This window comes from Canis aureus, chromosome X, assembly GCF_053574225.1.
Source record: "Canis aureus isolate CA01 chromosome X, VMU_Caureus_v.1.0, whole genome shotgun sequence".
Lineage (NCBI taxonomy): Eukaryota > Metazoa > Chordata > Mammalia > Carnivora > Canidae > Canis > Canis aureus.
In genome coordinates, this window is record NC_135649.1 from 106,656,841 (window position 1) to 106,677,999 (window position 21,159).

The window sequence follows — 21,159 nt, forward strand, 5'->3', positions numbered from 1 at the left end:
CTCCCTCTCTCTGCCCAACCCCCCCCAGCGCTCTCTTTCTCTTCCTCTAAAGTGAATAAATCTTTTAGAAAAGGAAAAAAAAGAAAAGAATGATCTTAGCATAAAGATGTGTTTTGATTTCTTTAAAGAGCAAAGAAAAATTAGATAAAAATATAAATGTGCAGCATAAACATTAGTATGGAATATTTCATTCCGTGATGGAACCATGGGGGACATATTCCCTTCAGTCCACCTCTATGTGTTTACCAAAAGGTCTTTAATGAGCCTGTGTTATTTTTTATAATGGAAAAATAAACTTTATTATAAATAATACTGTTATGATTCTGGACAGTACCATCTTGATACTAGCTTTATTCTATTTTCTATTCTTTTAAAAAGCTAATAAAATGGGTAATTTAAAGGGTAATTGCTTTCATGGAAAAGAATTCTTTTTTTTCCCATGGAAAAGAATTCTTGACCCAACCCTCTAAGGAAGCAGAACTAGATATCTTTATCTGAATATGAGTAAAAAGGAGGTTTAAATTAAATTAATTGGGATGCAGACAGACCTAACCCCTCAAGGAAAAGCAGTATGTCCATGGGGGGATTAAGATCCCACAAATAAATAAGAATCAACAAGCCCAGATAATGTGAAGGTGAGGGTGAATGAAAGTGGGACAACAAAGAGAATATTTTTAATATAAAAAAAGAAAATGTTACCTTTTACTGGTTAGATGCTTTAAAAAAAAAACCTTAAGGAGCAGTTTGGTTTCTCATTTTAGACTTTTCTATAACCAGTAAAAATGACTTCAGAATGCAGTGTGAACTTCATCCACAGTTCAACAGCCTGAGAATGACCATATAGTGGGGGGTCAGCAAACTATGGCTCATGGGCCAAGTCCAGGCTACTGCTGGTTTCTGTACAGACCGTGAGCTAAAAATGATTTTTATATTTTTTTTAGTGGTTGGAAAAAATCACGAGAAGAATAATATTTCGTAAAAATGATCTGAAATTCAAATTTCAGTGTTCAGAAATCAAATTATATCCAAATATAGTCATGCCTATTTGTGTACATATTTGTCTGTGGTTACTTTCTTGCTCCAACAGAGTCAGGTAGCGCCAACAGAGACTGTAGGGCCCAGATAGCTGAAAAGGTTTACTATCTGGCCCTTTACAGAAAAAGTTTGCCAACTATTACATTTGAGAAATAGACTCTGGGGGGTGGGGAGAAGGAGGAGGAGAAGAAAGGACACGTTAAAATAAACTGGTTATAGGCGTATGGTTATACCTGCCATTTTCACTTCTAGTTTTCTAGCTTCTCTGAGACCACCCCAAGGCTAGTGGCAGTCGCTCTTACTGTAGAAGGACTAAGGTTTAGGAAAGAGATTAGCCCAGAGCCTAATATACAAAGGGGTAAGGAGGGATGCTAGAAATTGCAGGCATGTGCCTCAATTTGGACAGACAGAAAAATATCAACCAGGAAGCGCCTTGAAGAGAAGAGGACTTAACCAGAATATTGTCACAAAGGGCATTGCCTTGCAGGTGCCTGGAGATTTTCAGACCAGGACTTCGCTGAGTGCAGGGTGGAGGTGAGTAGCAGAGCCAGGGGGGCTGAGCAGGGAAGAAGGGGGGTGGGAAGGAAGTCTGAAATGGTGCAGAGATGTTTGACAGAAACCTACAAAAGAATGTGCGTGTATCTGAAAGCAAACATCCCCGAATATCTATACATCCAAGTGGACGTGGTCAGCTAGAGCGAGGCTCCTCAGACTTTAATTTGCTAATGAATCACCTGGGGATCTTATGAAAATTCAGATTCTGAACCCATATGTCTTGGGAGGGAAGCTCAAGCTCCCAAGTGGTGCTGATGCTGCCAGTCCACAGACGGCACAGAGCAGTGAAGGTGTAGAGAGGCCACACTTCTATTCTCCAACACCAGGAGAACTCCTCTTAGAAATCTGCAGTAAGAGCCAGGTTACTGGGCACACTACAGTTATTTTTTCCTGCTTGACACAGGCCCCCTTACCCATAGCATTGCTTGGCTTCATGAATTTTACTGTGCTCTAAAAACTTTAGAGCTGAGTTCCAAAGAATCATCTCCTCGCCAGGAACAAAGATGTGCTGCCACTGAGGACATTCCAACCAAGATGTAACAGCCTCAGAATCTAGTAGTTCTTAAACGGTGGAATTTCAAAATGCTTTGAGCAGCAGTAACATCATTAAAACGATGTTTATTTTTACATAAACAATCATCATTTGGATTTTTATGTTTGGGAGTGTTTGCAAAACCCCAATAGTCTAACTTTGTACTCACTTCCCACATAGTATGTAGTTCCTTGGCATGCCCATATCTTTGAATTTCAGGATAGGACACATGTCTGAACCCCAAGTGCTGAGAAATCTCAGGAAAGTTTCTGAGAGCCCCAGGTTCAGTTGCAGGAGTAGGACGTTTCGCTGTACCAGAAAACAATAAACCTATCTAATTTCCTAAATCTGCAGCCACAGAAAACATGGAAAGATGGTTTACTGGTTTTAGCAGAGTTTTCAACCACACAACCCCAACTCTTTAAAAGTTTAATCACTGGCTTTCCTTTGCCAAAATAAACATGGCCTCTTGCAACCTGTACATGCCAAAGAATGTTTCCAGACTTGCTACCCTTCAGATAGCACCTAAAATTGCCTAAGTATAGGGCTGGTTCCTATATAGCTTTCAAGCTAATGAAATAGCAGGGGCTGTATGAGGAAAATACAAAGGATAAGAATCAAAGATTCAAATGCCTACAGTTTTAGAACATCCGTCTCCGTCTCCCCTTTCCAGGATATTTCAATCGTATTCACAGAATATGCTTTTCATCATATATACTCTCTGGGTACATCATTCTCACCAAGAGTCATTAAAATCATTGAATCACAATACCCTTCAAACGTTTGGAAGGAAGACCTCTGTTTTCCTTCATATTAATCTTTAAATCTAGAAAGGCAGAGTTAAAATTTCATCCCACCGAGTCATTGGATTAGAAAGCCATTGAGGAATATCATTAAGGTGCATGTTTAAAGACTGCTTTGTATTTTTTAAGTTAAATTTCATGGTTCATTCAGGCAAACAGTAACAAAAGTCAAATGGAAAAAAATTCCAGCGTGGTTTTGATCACAAGGTGAAGCCTTTCCTCACAAAATAAAGGAAAGTATCTGCCTATGAATTCACAAACACTCATTCTGCTAAATGTAAAATGTAACGCATAAAAAAGACATTTGCCCAGTGCAACCGAATCTTCCAGCCACCGGAAGCCACCTTATACCCATTTGACATCCTGGACTATACATTGGGTGCTTGCGTGCATTTATTTATTCGGCTTCCTCAAGAAAAGTCTCCTTTGCCTTTTGCATATTTAATAGCAGCTAAGGATACACCACCTACTAACCCAGGCAAACAGCCCTCCACCTGCATCCCGACCAGGTTTGCCAGAGCAAGTCCCAAGGAAACTTAACTGCACTTGCCCTGTTCCCTGGCCTCCAGTGCCCCACTTACCTAGAAAGAGGATCATGCCCAGCACCAGGGTGCCACCAATGAACACAGCCAGGGCGATTCGCGTGCCTCTATTGGCTGTCTTCCCAGTCTCCGCGCTGCTCCCCATTTCTGTCTCCATCAGGAGGGACGTAGAGGCCACGCGAAGAGAAAGTCACTTTTTGTGGTTTGGTGGCTGGTCTCAAGAGTCTGTTAGGCGTTGACATCCAAGGTTCTCTTGCTCTTCTACTAATAGACAGCTTTAAAAATCCCGTCAGGAAATCTTCCCTTGCCACTCTTTCTCAAATATTTCTTCACAAATGAAATAAAAGAAACCCAAAATATTGGTTGCCTTGGCTTTCCCCCTGACCAGACAAAACAAACAGTGGTTGCTTTATCTTGGTGTTCTCCCCCCCAGCAAAGTCCCTCTCAACCGATTATTTGGCAGGCTCTTCTCTCAGGCGTTCTGAGTGTACATGTTTTACTATGCTGCTGAACAGATGTTTTAGCTATTTAAATGTATAGTCACTTAGGGAGGAAAAAAACAATTGTCTTTATCAAAACTGGATTCTCATCAAACTCCCCCAAACCACTTTAAGGTCTCGATGAATCACGCAATTCTTTTGCAATAATCATTCTGCTTCCCTGAACTGTCTCCATCAAAGATATTGTTTCTGTGTGCAAGTCCCTTTTTAAAGCCCTCTACGAGTTCCTGGGATATCCTGGAGCATTTTATTTTAAGAACTTTGTGCATGACGGCATGTGCCAAAAATCAGAGTCCTAGTCCAGTGCAGTGCAAAGTAGCAATTAAGACAACCTACAGAGGCTGATGGTTTGGACTGGAACTTTTTTTAAGGAAAAGGAAAAAAGCACTTCCTCTCTGCGGTGCTCAGAACTGTACAAAAGACCGGTGAGTGTTCAAATTACTATTAGCGACCACAGAAGATACGGTAAAAGATTTTTTTGCCCTGTGTCTTTTGATAGGAAGAGCCCTCGGGTATTTGGCCCTCCAGCCCCACCAAGGCCACCTTTGGTTAGTATGGTTTTCTGTTTACACAAAACGCCCATTTCAGTGGATTCTCCAGGATAAAATCAAAGGCGATTGGTTTCATTGGAAAGACTGAGTTGATGACTGGGTCTTTGATTTGTTTAATTGTGCTAACAATTTAAATTATGAAAATCTGCTTTATTCATGGGGAAATGCAACCGAGAGTCCAGTACCCAATGAAATAGATAGCATTATTTCAGGTGCCTGAGTGGCTCAGTCGGTTGAGTGTCTGCCTTCAGCTCGGGTCATGATCCTCGGGTCCTGGGATCGAGCCCCACATCAGGCTCCCTGTTCAGCAGGAAGCCTGCTTCTCCCTCTCCCTCTGCCTGCAGCCCCCTACTTATTCTTTCTTTCTCTCTCTCTCTCTGTCAAATAAATAAATAAAATATTTTTTAAAATAGCATTAATTCACAACACAATTACTACTTACCTGTTTTTGTTTTGCTGGAGCTCATAGGACAGTGGGAATGGGGGTAGAGGATTCGTGTGAAAACCAATAGAGCATAGTTCTCATGCAAAACATGTGCCCGTGGCCCTGTGGGTCACACCGGAGCTCAACAGATGCCATCGAGCCCAGGATAACATAGCCACCTGTTCATGGTGCTATCTGGCTGGTCTTGGTCAGGCCTTACATCCTCAGCATGGGTTTCTTCCAAGGTTTTAGACTTATTCCAAAACACACCTTACGTTCTGCTCATTTCATGTTGCCCCAAAGGCAGAAGAGCACAAGTTTTTGTCCAAATTGTGACATCATAGTGTACTTAGATATTATGTGCTCATTACCCGTTGATGTTATTTTGTTGTTGTTATTCTAGAACACATCTTAGCCTTTGGCTCCTAGCATGGGGTTCTCCCGAGAGTTTTTAGATTTGACTCCATAGAACTGCTTAGACTGTGAACTCTATGAAGTTAGGAATCATGTCCATCGAGTTCAGCCCTACAGCCCCAGCATCTACAGTTCATGGCCCATAACAGTGAAGGGAGAAATAAGAACAATGAGAATCGGATGAGTTAGGTCCAGGTACTCACTCTTTTTTTTTAATTTTTATTTATTTATGATAGTCACACAGAGAGAGAGAGAGGGGCAGAGACACAGGCAGAGGGAGAAGCAGGCTCCATGCACCGGGAGCCCGACGTGGGATTCGATCCCAGGTCTCCAGGATCGCGCCCTGGGCCAAAGGCAGGCGCTAAACCGCTGCGCCACCCAGGGATCCCCAGGTACTCATTCTTCTATTAAAATACAGCTTTGGGAAACTCAGATGCTATTGTCTGGGGGGTCTTTTGGCTTCCTAATTCCTTCTAAATGCTCAAATGATAATGATATATCGCATAGGTATAGCACGTCCATTTCCCATTTTAACCTCATGGTAAACTTACATGCTTGATAACAAAGGTATTTTTTTTTTTTATCTCTGGTTTGCAGATGAGAACCCAAGGACCAGCCTCAAGCAGCATAGCACACACAGGGAGGGGAAAGTGGGCAAGGGGATCAGTGCCAAACTCTGTATGTCTGCGGCTTGACAAAGCCCCCTGCGCACAAGGGAGAGGACATCCACCCAGGCAGGACGCCACTTCCTCCCACTTTGCTTTCTTCTCTGAATCTCTTCACACCATCCGGGTCCAAACTGACATGCACTGGTGGCTGCAGGTTGCCAGCTGCGGGGCGCCTTCACCCACCTTGGAATGGAGATTTCCCCAGGGGTGAGGGCAATGGAGACTTGCCCTGAAGCACCTATTCCTCACCTAACCTGAATTCATGCATGAATTCATTCCTGAACATTCAATTACAAACTGAAAAGCCATTAAACCAAAAAATACTTCCATTAATTGTAACAGGAAAATTATCACGCATTCCATCCCAAATGAAGAAACACAAAAGCAGATAGAATCAGGTATTAATTGAACAATGATAACAAATCTATAAAAGTAATAACTTTCGAGGCATTGAAAATAACTACAGTTATTCATGTAATGCGGTTTTATTTTACTCACCAAAGGAGTCAAGAAGACTCGAGAGCAGGTGGGGGATTGGTAGAAGAAAGGGTGCTGGTGAATCACCCATTAGAAGGTGCATTCTTCATTCTGTGCCATTTTCTGTATTAAGTTTTCAGCGTTTTGGGAGCTGTTGATTATCTTGCACTCAAACTGCGTTTAAAAATAAGTTTGTAGCACATCAGGGGCGCCTGGCTGGCTCAGTCAGTGAAGCGTGTGACTCTTGACCTCAGGGGTGTGGGTTCAGGCCCCATGCTGGGTGCAGAGATTACTTAAAAATAAAATCTTAAAAAAAAAGAAGAAGGAGAAAAGAAAAAAAAGTTGTAGCACAGAAAAAAAAAATCAGAGCAAAAAAAAAGAAGTTCAAAGTAGAGAGAAATAATGAGTGCTTACAGGAGATAAAAGCAAGGGTCTGCAAACTCGGGCACATGGGCCAAATCCAGGCCACCACCTATATTTGCAAATAAATGTTATTGGAACAAAGTCACCCCCACTCGTTTACATATTGTCTATGATTGCTTTTACGCTACAAGGTCAGAGCTGAGTAGTTCTGCAGCACAAATATGGCCCGTGGAGCTCATTTAGTCTCTGGCCCTTTATAGAAATCCTAAAGAAGATGCTGCCTCTTATCCTCACCTACACAGCACGCACACACACACACACACACACACACACACACACAGCAAAATGTTCACCGGCACTTGACCAGCTTCCCAAAATTGTTCTACTTGATGTTCTCTGAACACAGGCTGTTATGTCAGAGAAATTGGTCAATGTGTCTTTGTCCGAACTTGTAATATTTAAACTATGGCATATTATTTCGTGTGCTTTGGGGGTGAAGTGTCATTCTAGGATAAAAAAGGGGGGATGTCAAAAATGTTCTCATTTGTCAAGAGCCATGAAAATTAGTTAACTGAAAAGTCACTATGCAGGTATGTCTGCTGAATAATGTTTCAATTCAGAACTTCCAGGACTATTTTGAGCTTTAACGGCAATCAGTCAACAGAACCGACAGAAATTTCTTGAGCATTTCTTGGGGGGCAAATGAAGAAGCCATGTCAGGGGCTCCCAATAGGTAAACCGGGCCAGTTATAAAAAAATCCCTTGGGCAGCCCAGGTGGCTCAGCGGTTTAGCGCCGCCTTCAGCCCAGGGCCTGATCCTGGAGACCCGGGATCGAGTCCCACATCCGGCTCCCTGCATGGAGCCTGCTTCTCCCTCTGCCTGTGTCTCTGCCTCTCTCTCTCTCTCTCTCTCTCTTTCTCTCTCTCTCTGTCTCTCATGAATAAATAAAATCTTTAAAAAATTAAAAACCCCAATGCCCTTGGCAACTTAGTTACAGAGCACTAAAGGCCTAGAAGTGTCCAGAAAAATAGTCATGCCTGAATGACAGGGGAAGATTTCCTGGAGGACCTGCAAGAATGGACAGCCCGAGGGGAAAAAAAGGCCAAACCCCAGCCACCCTGGGACTCGCCTGAGCATTTACATCTCTCCCTGTAGGACTCACAGGTACAATTATTGATCCAGAGAGAAGGGAATCCTGCAACCTCGGCCCCACCTTGGTGGCCGGGATGACAAGCCAAGCAGTCTATGTGCTGGGCGAGTGCATCTGCTCACAACTCGGATGTGCGGGGTCTTCTGTTTCAGGCAGTAAAATCCCATGTGAGCTACGGTTTCAGTGAGAAAGAAGGAAATGATTCAAAACTTGAAAAATGTGTTCATCCATCCCCTGGAAGGAGGAAGGAGGAAGGAGGGAGGGAGGAGAGGGAGAGGAGAGGCGAATGGCGCCAGCTCAGAGCTGCACTACGGAAGGTTCAGGTCCCAGGCCTTCCACTGATGAGACTCATTATTTACATTATATCTGATCTTTTCCAACATCTTTCTTAGCTAGGTGTTCTGTCTCCTTTCACAGATGAGGAAACTGAAGTTTGAGGCTATTAAGCAATTTGCCCAAGGTCACACAGCAGGTATTTGTCTTAAGGCCTGAGAGGTTTCAAATGCCAGCCTCTTTCTCTGTGCCCTGTTACTTGATAAATTTGCTTATCTGCCTCAGGTAATTAGTGAAGGTAGGTACAGCATGTCAAAATGACACTTGAGACCTAGGGAAAGCGATAAACTATGCCTCCTCTAATTCTCTTGTTGAAAAGACTAATTAGCAGGTTTCATTTCCTTAACAGGAACAGCAGCCATCATCACATACAGGGGGAAACCTTTTCTCGGCTGGGCATCAAGAGTAGCCATACACGAAAAATCTTCCGGGGGCACCTGGGTGGCTCAGCAGTTGAGCGCCTGTCTTCAGCCCAGGGTGTGATCCTGGAGACCCGGGATCGGATCCCACGTCAGGCTCCCGGTGCATGGAGCCTGCTTCTCCCTCTGCCTGTGTCTCTGCCTCTCTCTCTGTCTCTCATGAATAAATTAATAAAATCTTTAAAAAATATATCTCCCAATTTGCTGCTACTCATAATTGAACATTAGGAAAGATATATACATCTTTCCATCCATGTGTTGTACTGTTCACTTCTGAGCCTCAAGGGGGATTTGATTTCTTGATTTTCTCACATCACTGGCCATCAGCTACTATTTTTTCAGTGCACACTCACTTCGTGCGTATTATCATGGGTCCCGTGGTAGAGGAACCTTCTGTTGTACAGATAAGGACAACGAAGCCGGCACAGGGTAATGTTCCCAAGGTCGCACGATGGGCAAATGACTGAGCCCAGCTGGAACTCAAATCTGTCGAGCTTGTTTTGAAAGGTACCCAAGACTCATTTGAAACGGGTAGAGGAAGATGACAGACCCAGAGAAAGGCTTTGAAAGGAGAGTTTATTACTCACGGTTTTCAAGAGGAAGGGGCAAGCCATGTCACACGGGCCACACGGGAAAGCACCAGGGCTGGTCAGGCGGCAGAAGGAGCAAGGGTGGGGGGTGAGGGGAGAAAGAGCAAGGGGAAAACACACACAAAAGCCTTTTATTATGGTTTTCAAGAAAGAAATGGGCAGACAGGTTAAGCCCCCCCCCCCCCCCGCCAGACAGGCTTAAGAAAGGAGAGTTTGAATAATCTCAGCAGGTGCCGGTCTAGAGGAGCGTCTCTAGTTGTCCACCAGCTGGCCCTGGGGTGATCTAAGTTCTGGGTGGCTAGCGTCCTGGACTGCAGGAGCTTGAGAAAAGGAGGCAGGTGAGGGTAGGACTCAGGATTGGTTGGTTTGCATCGGAAAGGCATGCTACAAGGCAAGTCATTTACTATCTCTAGGAATGAGGCAACCCCACGAGGGCCAGGCCTTCCCTGGGTCCACAGGCCCAAAGATGTCAGAGTCCTAAAACAAAGAAAATTTAAAACATGAGTAACACAGCTCCGAAACCCTTCAGACCTTTCCCGAAGCATTCCACTGCATAGCATTCTATTAAACTGTAATAACTATTCCTCCAACTGGTGCTTACATGTGACCGATCAGATCCACCCTGACCCCGATCAGATCCACCCTGACCCCGATCAGATCTACCCTGAAACCCTTGGTTAGACAACTAACCTATACAAGTTTGTATGCCTTTGATTCTTCACAGCCAACTGTTGAAGGATGACTTACTCAGATGTTTAATGAAGGCAAGATGCTTAGAGAAGTGATTCTCAGGTGGGTGTGGCCAGGCACCAGAATCTCCTCGAAGGCTGATTTAAACCCAGATTACCGGGTGCGATCCCTCGAGTGTGTGACCCGGTAGCTCTTGGATGGCCTGAAATGTGTATTCTAACAAGCTCCCAGGTGACGCCAGTGCTGGGGCTCTGAGGACCACATTCGGGGGACCGCTGGCTTAGAGAAACCATCACATCTCTTCAGTAGGGCAAACCGAAGAACTAACAAAAACTAAACATTAAACTTACTTAGCGAACCTGGGGATGACATTCAAAATATTTAACAATATTTAAATGACGAAAGCGCCAGGCTGCTATGCTCTTCTGAAAAGAACATTTGTTAAGTGGAGAGCACAGGGCGCCAGATCGTGAGCTGTGGTTCAACCAAAGACTACGGAGAAACTAGAACGAGAAAGTTCTTGCTTACAGGTCCTGCAGGACGCGCACAGCATGCCCCAGCGGCCGACGTGGGGAAGTCAAGGCAGGGAAAGTACACAGAGGCAGGACCTGGGCATGAGCCGTCATTCCAACCCATGGCTGGAGGGCTTGGGGTTCCCAGGCTAAGGCCCAAATGGTCACTTCAAACCCCAAACAGAATTGTGATAAGCTCCGTGGAGCTCGTATCTCAGGGGCACCCTGGGAGGCGAGGGAGCCCGTTCCTGGATCATGAGGGCTGCTGGGGACATCCTATCCGGAACCTGCACTTGCTTGTGACTCTGCGCACTGTTATCCGGGGTGTGCACTTGCACGAGGGGCAAGGGTCAGTCTGAGGTCTCCACAGGTTGCTTTTTGGCCTAACAAAATGGATGTCGAGGCAGCAGTACCGTGGAATGGCTTGGCTAAACGCTCCAGAGAGGCACTACTTCTTAGTGGCTGGATCTGGAGGGTTCCAGGAGAGGGGCTGGGGTGGATGCGGCTGCGAGGAGGGCCTGGAGCAGGAGCAGCCACCGAGAGGAAGGAGGTATTTGAGCAGTTAGCAACAGCTGCGGCCACACTGCCATGAGCCAACTGAATTGCAATCCTGAGTCAAATTTCAAGTGGACTTATGATGGTGCTTAAAAACCCTTCAAAAGCTGCTGTCGGCCTTTGGGGAAATGTCAAAATGCTTCACATGACATCCTGCGTGACTGCACCCCTGCAATCGTCTAGGCTCACTTTGGTTGGCCCGTCAATTTACCCGCCACACACCAGTCATTCTCAATGCTCTGCAAGGTCCCAGACACAGCGAACTTCACCCAGCCTTTGTGCTAAGAAAGAAAAGAAAAGAAAAGAAAAGAAAAGAAAGGAAAGGAAAGGAAAGGAAAGGAAAGGAAAGGAAAGGAAAGGAAAGGAAAGGAAAGGAAAGGAAAGGAAAGGAAAGGAAAGGAAAGGAAAGGAAAGGAAAGGAAAGGAAAGGAAAGGAAAGGAAAGGAAAGGAAAGGAAAGGAAAGGAAAGGAGAAAAGAAAAAAGAAGAGAAAAGAAAAGCATTTCCTTAGAAACTCAGATTCATCTTTTGAGACTCAGTTCGGACTCCTTTAGAAAGCATAAAGCCCACTTCTCGTCAAGGTCATGGGGTGACCTGTCATATCACTCGGATTGTGTGACAATGATCTCTGTGGGAATCCACCCCCTTAGACCACGGGCAAGTTGAGGGCAGCCATTTACCATATTGCTTCAATTTCAAGAGGGACTTTAACATCTCTAGAAGGGGGGTGTACCTCTTGACAGTATTTTTCTTTCTGGACGGTACCTAGTATTGGGGTACATCTTATAATCAATTCTATTTTAGATGCCACAAAATAAGCTTTTCTTCTTCCCTGTACCCACATCTCCTTGGGCAATACTGAGCTTGTAGTCTATGCTTTGGGTCTCAGCCTCACTCTGACCTTCTAGCATGTTCAGTGGCAAGCCCACAGACTTACATTTTCCAGGTTCCCTTGCCAGCTGAGCTCTGGATTCTGTCAGTGGGAGGCATTCATGGGCTGGAGGGACGTACAAGTCTGCTTTGGTTTTTTTGTTTTCTGCTCCTGATTCTACCCATGGCTCCAGCAGGCAACAGTGGGGACAGAGTGGACAGCAGCAGAGGCATATGGCTGCTGGGGCCCATAGACTCCGGAAGCTTCTGCGGGACCGTAGCTCCTGGAGTCCCAGTGGGCAGCAGCTGCAAGGGTGAGTGTTTCTGTGGACTCGGGGTCAAGATCTTTCCTCCTTTGGTAGCAGTAGCAGCTTCCAGAAATTATGGAACTCTGAGCACCAGTGTCCCCTCTTTGCTCCTTCTGTCAATCGGTTCCAATGCTTTTAGAACCAATTCTCCATATTAAATACACTCTCTTTAAGACAGTAGAGTGGTTTCTGCTTCCCCAGCTGAACACTGACAGCTACAGTTCCCTTCCCTTTCCTTAACTGAAAATGCCCATTCAGGTTGATGCACGCGCACAGCACAGAGGCGACGGTGGTTAAGAGCATGGATTCCCAGCATTCACTGCCACTTACTTCTATGTGACCTTGAGAAAATTGCCTAATCTCTCAGGGTTTCAGATTTGTCATCTGACAAATGGCGATAACAATAATCTCCGTCTTATAGAGTTATTAAAAGATGAAGTGCTTAAAATGGTGTCTGAAGACATGTTAGGCATCATGATTATTGTGCTTCTTAATATTTTGTATGTTTTGTCACACATAGATATACCTGTAGATGGCTCCTAGTATTTGTTTGTTTCTTAATTCTTATTCAGGACTGTCTATGCCTATGGGAAGTATTCAGTGAGGACCTACTGAGGGAGAAAGAATGGAATGGAAAAGAAAGGGGAGCAGAAGAGAGGATAGAGGAGAGGAAGAGAAGAAAGAGGGCTCAGAGCAGCACCTACTTTCCAAGAGGCATGGAATTATTTCAGGATTTTAAGAATCAGCATAGCCAGGCAGGTGCTTACCAGCCAAACATCAGCCTGGCTCCCTTCCTCATCCATGATCTCAGAGTCACACCAACTCCTACTCTCCCCCAACACGAGACGCACAGATTAACTCTGCCAAAGACATCGCAATGGTTTTCTTTTTGCCTGGAAGGTATGCCTGTCCTTCATATCTGGAATATAAAATGTGTACAAAGCAACAAGACAGATCACCAGAGAGAAAAAGTGGACCAAAGATGTGAAGAAACACCTCAAAAAGAGGTTTTCCAAGTGACCAATAAACATTGGAGAAGCAGCTCAATCTCATTAGTCGTGAAGGAAACGCAACTGAAAACCACAATGTCCCCTCTTCTCTGGTCCTTTCTCTTGCTCTTCACCACAGATGCTGGTCACCCTCCAATCCTAGCTGGTCGTGTTCCTACTGGCAGGAAGAATAACCAAGTGTGAGCATACACCTGTCCGCTTCCTTCTGTCTTTGAGCCACTTGAGGGCTTCCTCATGCTCTGGAGATCTTTACACCCCTGGGACCTTATAGAGAAGGCATTTAACATTGCAGGATGAATGCAACTGGAGTCTCAAAGAGATAACAGAAGGCAGCCTGCAAGGGCTGGGTTCAGAATGTGATTTTGCAGCTGGGATGAAAAGAAAGGTGGTAATGGACCTTTTTTCTGAAGTTACTAGACATCACCAAGGATAAGAAGGAAATCATTTCTTGGGGTAGCCCGGGTGGCTCGGCGGTTTGGCACCTGCCTTCGGCCCAGGGCGTGATCCTGGAGACCTGGGATCGAGTCCCACGTTAGGCTCCCTGCATGGAGCCTGCTTCTCCCTCTGCCTGTGTCTCTGCCTCTCTTTCTCTCTGTGTCTCTTATGAATGAATAAATAAATATATATATTAAAAAAAAGAAGGAAATCATTTCTTGTTCATGTCTCCTCTACCGTAACAACTCATCATTGAATTCTTTAATGTCAAGTGTTCTCTGGGTACACTGAACCTGGTTTCTATCAAATGAACATCTATTCTTGCTCTCTAGAACTTTCTGCCGATAGAATACTCAGTGGAAAAGAAAAAGAAAGGATGGATGCCCATTACAGAGGGCATCTTCTACAAATGGGGGAAGGAAGCAGAGATAAGATTTTCAAATTTCAACTGATTATTTTCAGTTTCATAAAGCTTTTGAAGTTTTTGGACACCTGGCTAGCTCAGTCAGCTAAGTGTCTGCCTTCAGCTCAGGTCATGATCCAGGACTCCCAGGATTGAGCTCAGTGGGGGGTCTGCTTGGGATTCTCTCTCCCTCTCCCTCTGCCCCTCCCCTGTTCATGTGAACACTCTCTCGGTCTAAAACAAATATATTTTTTAAAATAAATAAATAGAGCTTGTTTGAGACAATATTTGACATTCTTCCAAATATAGCTTAATGAGAACTCACTGTCCATATTTTTAGACATATTTATGCAGTTCCCCAGGCTCATACCTACACTGCAGGATCTGAGATCAGAGTACAAATGCAGGTCCATCCATATACCATTTAAAACCATAAATCAGGCTACAAACTGTTAAATACATTCTATCCTCCTAACTTGTAAATATCCCACTCATCCATCTGAAAGGCCAGGTTCCAACTCAGAATTCTCAGACCCTGTAAGGTTCCATGCCAAAAATCTGTTGGCGCACCAGGGCCCTCAATCCACCCCCTTCCCTCTGCTCATACCCCCACCAGCAATAGCACCCTGACCACCCACCAGAGCCCAGGCAGAGGCTTCCATCAGGATGATGGGATGATAAACTGAGAAAGAGACCCCTGTGGGCCCTGGAAGTGTGCTGAGCAGTTATTTTTTTATGATTTTATTTATGTATTCATGAGAGACACACAGAGAGAGGCAGAGACACAGGCAGAGGGAGAAGCAGGCTCCTTGTGGGGAGCCCAATGAGGAACTCGATCCCAGGACCCCAGGATCATGACCTGAGCTGAGGGCAGACACTCAACCACTGAGCCACCCAGGTGCCCCAGCAGTTTGGGCAGGAAATTTCAAATCTTGGGGATACCAACTGTGTTCTAGAAAGGGACTCGGGCACACATCCCCTCGGCACTGCTGACCACCCCCCCCCCCAGTGGTGAGGGGCACAGCTGTTAGGAGAGCCTGAGTGGAAGGATGCTTGAAACCAGGACCCAGGGCAGGGCTCCTCTTGCCCAATCCTGAGGGCAAAACTGTCACCCTTATCACACAGCTTACAAATTACATCCTTTCACATCCAACCTACCCAAAGAGATTTAAACTACAAGAATTTTTTTAAAGAGAAATCTAGGTGTTGGGGATGAACTACCTACTGCAACTGAAAGCCTTGACAGCTTAAGCAAAAAAGTAAAGACCTCCGTTAGGCATTCTTAAATAAAGTATTTCTGCAAGTTCGTTTGTTGAAGGAGACAATGTTGTTCAATATGTCCAATTCCAGGAACATTCCATTGTGTTAGTATTGTACAAAATTCATCAGGTAATGTGTGAACTTCAAAAAAATTATATAATGCATTATACAAATAAGGAAGATCATTTGTCTTCATAAGGAGGTGATAAATACTACATTACAAAATAGACTGCTTCACTGATATTATTAGCCATGAATTCCATTTGCAGTTTACCGCTCAACTTAAAGGCTTAGCAGTATTTAACTGTAGTAACCCCCAATCATAACCACTCAGACAATCAATTCTGTTTAATCACTGATGTTTCCGTAATGGGGAAAAGGCTGGATTATTTTTGTTTGAAGTTAGCATAGCAAGTCCCAGAGTATGGTATAATTAAGAACAACTGTTTACTTTTTCTTAAATTCAACACCCCTCACCCCCACCTCAAAAGCTAGACATTAAAGTACTAAATATAATGATCTTGGAAAACCAAATTGCTATGTTCCTGGCAGCCCTTCCCTGGTTTCCCTTAAACATTTCTATCTGAAATGATGATGAATAAAAAAAGAAAAAAAGAAACCTGGAAAATACACAGCTATCCCTTCACTGTATCTTCCACCTAACCATCAGAGTTTCCGTTCGAGTACTGAAAAACAGCCCTTCCCTCCTTCCTCTGTCCCTTTTTGGCTATTTTAGATTGTTACCTGCATGGTTTCAAATGTCCATGGGACACACCATGCAGGATCATGAGACACCAGCCTGCTATTTTATGTCTGTGAGTTAGTCTCCCCGAGTAGATTGGGGGATGTTTCTGAGGGCGTTAAGTCATCTTGGTATGTTCAATATCCCCGCCACGCCTGACACATGGAAGTAGCCACAGAGTTATTGAATAAACAAATGATTATCTTTTTGCCCTCGTGAACTATGTAGTACTGAGAATTATTCCGGCATAAAGAATGTCAGAGTCAGTTCCCTGTGGAAGCAAATTAACCCAGTGTGCTACTACCACGAGGTTTAGAATCTAAGGATTAGAAAGTCTAGATGTAAGATCCTGGACGATCCTATTCAAATCCCACTGGATAGAGAATGACCAAGAATGCTCAGAACTTGGTGGCAAAGACAAGACTGACAAGGCAGGCCCTTGTGAAATCTTTTCTAAGACACACTTCATTGTAATTGCATTTTATAATCATCAGGGGACTATGTTTGACAACACTTTGAGTAATTACACACCATGGTACTTAATACAAGGTTGTTTTTTAAGGGTGAAATAAAAAAGACATCAGATCCCGGAAAAGCTTAGAAGGGAGTCATTCCACATGGGCTGGGGACAGGTGAGCATGCAGTTGCAGGTGGCAGCTGATGCCTTTCTTCTACCCCCAGCTACTCTCTCTTAAATGTGTCTGCACTCTGTGAGCTGCCTTTGACCACTCCAGAGAAGAGCGGAGCTATAAAGTATAAAGACAGATAACTATGTGGATCTCATCGCTTACTGAAGCACAATTTACCAGCCTTTGAATTGTTCCCAAGATACAGCTCTTTTTTTTTGGCCGATTTCACATGCTGAACTGTTCCATCCATAACTTAATAAACTTAGATGTCACTACCACATTTGATGAAATAGTTTGTGCACAGAATCTTCAGTAACGTGCTATAATGTAGGTGGGTAGCCTATGAAAACTGATCCCACGCAACTTAGCTATTAATTTAAATGTTTAAATTAAATGTTTAAAAACAAATTATAGGGGCATTTGGGTGGCTCAGTTGGTTAAGCGTCTGACTCTCAGTTTAGGCTCAGGTCATGATCTCATGGGTTGTGAGATCTGCGCTGGGCAGGGAGTCTGCTTCAGATTCTCTCCCTCTTCCCCTCCTCCACTTGCACACGCATACACGTGCACTCTCACTAAAATAAATAAAGAAATCTTTAAAAAATTATAAAGTGGGCCATCAGAAAAAATAATTTCATCTAGAGTGTGATCAACATCTTTTCCTTTTTATAATATTCTAGAATAAAATACAATTCATTGGCATTCTGTGGCCATCTGTATATCTTTTTTAAAGTACATTTTTGGCACAGCCCTGTCAAATATCACTTTCTCAAAGTCCAAAAAAGCTGTTGGACTCAGAAACAGGCCCATGAATAAATGAATAACTTAATGTAGGACAACAAAGGCATTTCAAATCATTGGAGAATGAATGGACAATTTAATCAAGGGTATTGGGACAAGTAGTGATCAAGATGGAACAAAGCATCCTCACAACTCCTAGCATACCAAAAGCAAAACAAAAAATCCCCGAAAGACCCTTCCTCACGTCCTACCAAAAAAAAAAAAAAAAAAAGGATGCCAGATAAATGAAAGAATTAAGTATGAAAAGCAAAAGTTTAAAACACTAGGGGAGGCAAAAAAATATATATATGTATATAGGATGAAGCTAGGGAAAAGTTTCTAGAACAAGACCAATAAACACAAATCATAAAACAGACTGACAAATAGGACTATAATAAAAAAAACCTCATGTGCATCAAAAAATACCATGAATAAATGAAAAGATAAAGCATGGCCAAAGCTGGTCTCCTGATGATAAAATGTAATTAAAAACAAAGTGCAACTAAGGACGCCCGGGTGGCTCCAGAGTTGAGCGTCTGCCTTCGTCTCAGGGCGTGATCCCCATCCAGGGATCGAGTCCCGCATCAGGCTCCCTGTGTGGAGCCTGCTTCTCCCTCTGCCTGTGTCTCTGCCTCTCTCTGCGTCTCTCATGAACAAATAAATAAAATCTTTAAAAAAAAAAAGTCCAACTTAAAAATATTTCACAAAGGCAGAGTGGGAGTAGATACTCTTAACAATACAAGCAATATAGGATTATTATCCTGAAGATATAAACACAACAGATCAACACAGAAATAAAAGGCCAGAAGACAGGCATTTTTGCAAAGAACACTGGCTAGCCAATTAACTTATTAAAATGTAAAAAAACAAAAAAAACTTATTAAAATGTGCCCAACCTCATTAGTAATTAGGTAAATAAAAACATAAACCATTACCATTCACACCTCCAGAGCAGCAAAAATTTTTAATTCTAACAAAAATTCTAACAAATTTTTAATTCTAACATTGGCAATGGAGCAACTTCAACTCTGATGTCCTGATCCTGTGTGAATTGATACTTTGTGTAAATTTGCACTTTGGAAATCAGTTTGACATCTAGTAAAGTTGAAGCCTGAAGAAGCAACCATGTGAGAAGGTACTGGAAGAGCAGTTTGTTTTTAAATGTATCTACCACTGAGGTGCTATTTCGAAGAAAAGATATGTATACAATGGAATATTCCTCAGCCATTGGAAACGACAAATACCCACCATTTGCTTCAATGTGGATGGACCTGGAGGGTATTATGCTGAGTGAAATAAGTCAATGGGAGGACAAATATTATATGGTCCTCCATATATATATATATATATATATATATATATATATATATATATATAGTCCATATAATATTTATGGTCTCATTCATTTGGGGAATATAAAAAAATAGTAAAAGGGAATAAAGGGGAAAGGAGAGAAAATGAGCGGGAAATATCAGTGAGGGAGACAGAACATGAAAGACTCCTAACTCTGGGAAACGAACTAGGGGTGGTGGAAGGGGAGGTGGGCGGGGGGTGGGGGTGACGGGCACTGAGGGGGGCACTTGATGGGATGAGCACTGGGTGTTATGATATATGTTGGCAAATTGAACTCCAATTTAAAAAAATATGTAAATAAATAAATAAATAAATAAATAAATTTTTAAAACCAGATTTATGTATGTTAAGGATATGGAGTTTTATGGTAGATGTGGAAAATAATTCCTGGCTATTTCACTTTTAATGCTACCTTTGTTTACTTTTTTGAGATACACATACCATTAAACTCACCATTTTAAATGGTACAAAAAAAAAAAGAAGAAGAATTGTAAAAGTAAAGGCCGAGAGCCAAGCAGTAGGGGTAGGGGGTAGCAGATAATTAAAGGGGAGTTGTAGGTCACCTGATAAATGTTGCCAAGTACCTTTCTAACTTCTGACGATGTTATTGGCCCTTCACGTGCCGTGTTGTGTTAAAGGGGTGATGTGTTCAGGGAGCTCTTAGGCGCCTAACAGAACCCACAATGATGCTACTTTCCGACTTCACCACTGCTTTCCCAGTAACAATAATGTAGGACTCTGATTCTTCCCTGAGGAAGAATTCAGTTTTGATGGCCTGTGGATTCCAGCCAGGTTAAATGCACCTGTTCCTTGGAAGAGAAAGCTGGTCACGTCACTTTCTTTGGTTGCTAATTTCTCTGTCAGTGCCAAGTTGAAACCCAAACTAGTCACAGTTCTGCTACACTGAATCACTTGCTAAGTCGTTTGTACTTTACTGGGTCTTTCCTACCCAAACTACCAGATGTGCTATCTTTCTGATGATTTACATCCTACAGAATCTTCTTCGATCACTTAACACTTTCATTCTCTTTGTTCAGGACTGCGTGTCTGCTCCAGTCTGGGGGTGTGAAGCTCATCAGGGCTTGCTTCCTACTCTCTCAGAGCTTATATAATAAATATCTAACCTTACCTGATCTTAACACACAAATATTAGATCACCCAAACCTGCCTTAAATAGAGTCCTTCCAGGACCCATCAAAAAAAAAAAAAAAAAAAAAAAAAACCTAACTTCCTTACTGCCTCCACTTAATTATCATTTAATATAGCCGGTTACCTTGAAGATGTGCAGAGAAATTGGGAGAAAAAAAATGAGCATTTGGGAGAATTATTGTAGTTTTTAAAAATTAAGTAAAACCAAATCTGATAACTGTTCTTGGGGAGTATAAAGACTGAAGAGGGCATAGCACTTGGGTTCCACCACATGATTTCTTTTAAAGGCAGCAGGGACCCGAAATACTTGAGTTTGGCTGCAGTGGTATCAATTAAGATTTCGCATGACTCATTTTTGAAACTTGATTCTTGCTGGTCAATAATAAGTTAACATTTGGGGACGCCCGGTGGCTCAGCGGTTGAGTGCCTCCCTTCGGCCCAGGGCATGATCCTGGGGTCCCGGATCGAGCCCCACATTGGGCTCCCCGCAGGGAGCCTGCTTCTCCCTCTGCCTGTGTCTCTGCCTCTGTGTCTCTCATGAATAAACAAATAAGATCTTTAAAAAGTAATAATAAAAAAATACAAGCTAACACTTGTACCCTTACTCTGTGCCAGGTACCAATCTAAGCTTCACAATGATCCAGGGGACAGTTGCTGTGGATGGAATGTTTGTGTCACCCCAAGTTCCTATGCTGACATCCTAATCCCCAATGTATAAGTATCAGGAGAGGGTGCCCTTGGGAGCTGACAAGGTCATAAAGGAGCAGCCCTTATGAATAGGATTAGCACCCTCATCAAAGAGACCACAGAGAGTTCTTTGCCCCTCCCACTACATGGACAAAGAGAGAAGAGGGACATCTTCGAACCAGGAAGCGGGCTGCCACCAGATAATGTACCTGCCAGACCTGCCTCTAGGGACTTCCCAGCCTTCAGAGCTAGGAGGAATAAACTTGGTGTTTATAAGCACCACCCCCACCCCCGAGTCTACAGCATTTTCTTCTAGCAGCTCAAATGGATGAAGACAGGGTCACCATTATTAGTCCTATTTTACAGATGTGCAAGAGGGCCAGCATTCCAGAGCCAGGATTTGAAACCAGTGGTCTGGGCCCA

The 21,159-nt window shown here is 43.4% G+C and overlaps 1 protein-coding gene and 1 long non-coding RNA gene across 5 annotated transcripts in view; one reads left to right on the forward strand and one right to left on the reverse strand.

Moving 5' to 3' along the window:
* The window catches only part of PHEX (phosphate regulating endopeptidase X-linked), a 209,922-nt gene extending 203,202 nt beyond the window's left edge, over window positions 1-6,720 (reverse strand). Inside the window, exons 1-2 of one of the 4 annotated variants that reach the window (XM_077890216.1) lie at window positions 6,523-6,720; window positions 3,507-3,794 (exon numbers count right to left, since the gene is read on the reverse strand). In XM_077890216.1, coding sequence (XP_077746342.1) covers window positions 3,507-3,624 — 118 coding nt within the window. In that variant the 5' untranslated portion in view covers window positions 3,625-3,794; window positions 6,523-6,720. Of the gene's footprint in view, window positions 1-3,506; window positions 3,848-4,960; window positions 5,258-6,522 lie in introns of those variants that run through there. The other 3 variants (XM_077890213.1, XM_077890215.1, XM_077890214.1) reach the window with 3 other exon arrangements.
* Window positions 5,345-8,929, forward strand: LOC144309092 (uncharacterized). Its single transcript, XR_013375214.1, has 3 exons — window positions 5,345-5,551; window positions 7,857-8,029; window positions 8,698-8,929. It is a non-coding gene; the product is annotated as an uncharacterized LOC144309092 (long non-coding RNA).
* Window positions 8,930-21,159: the final 12,230 nt, after the last annotated feature.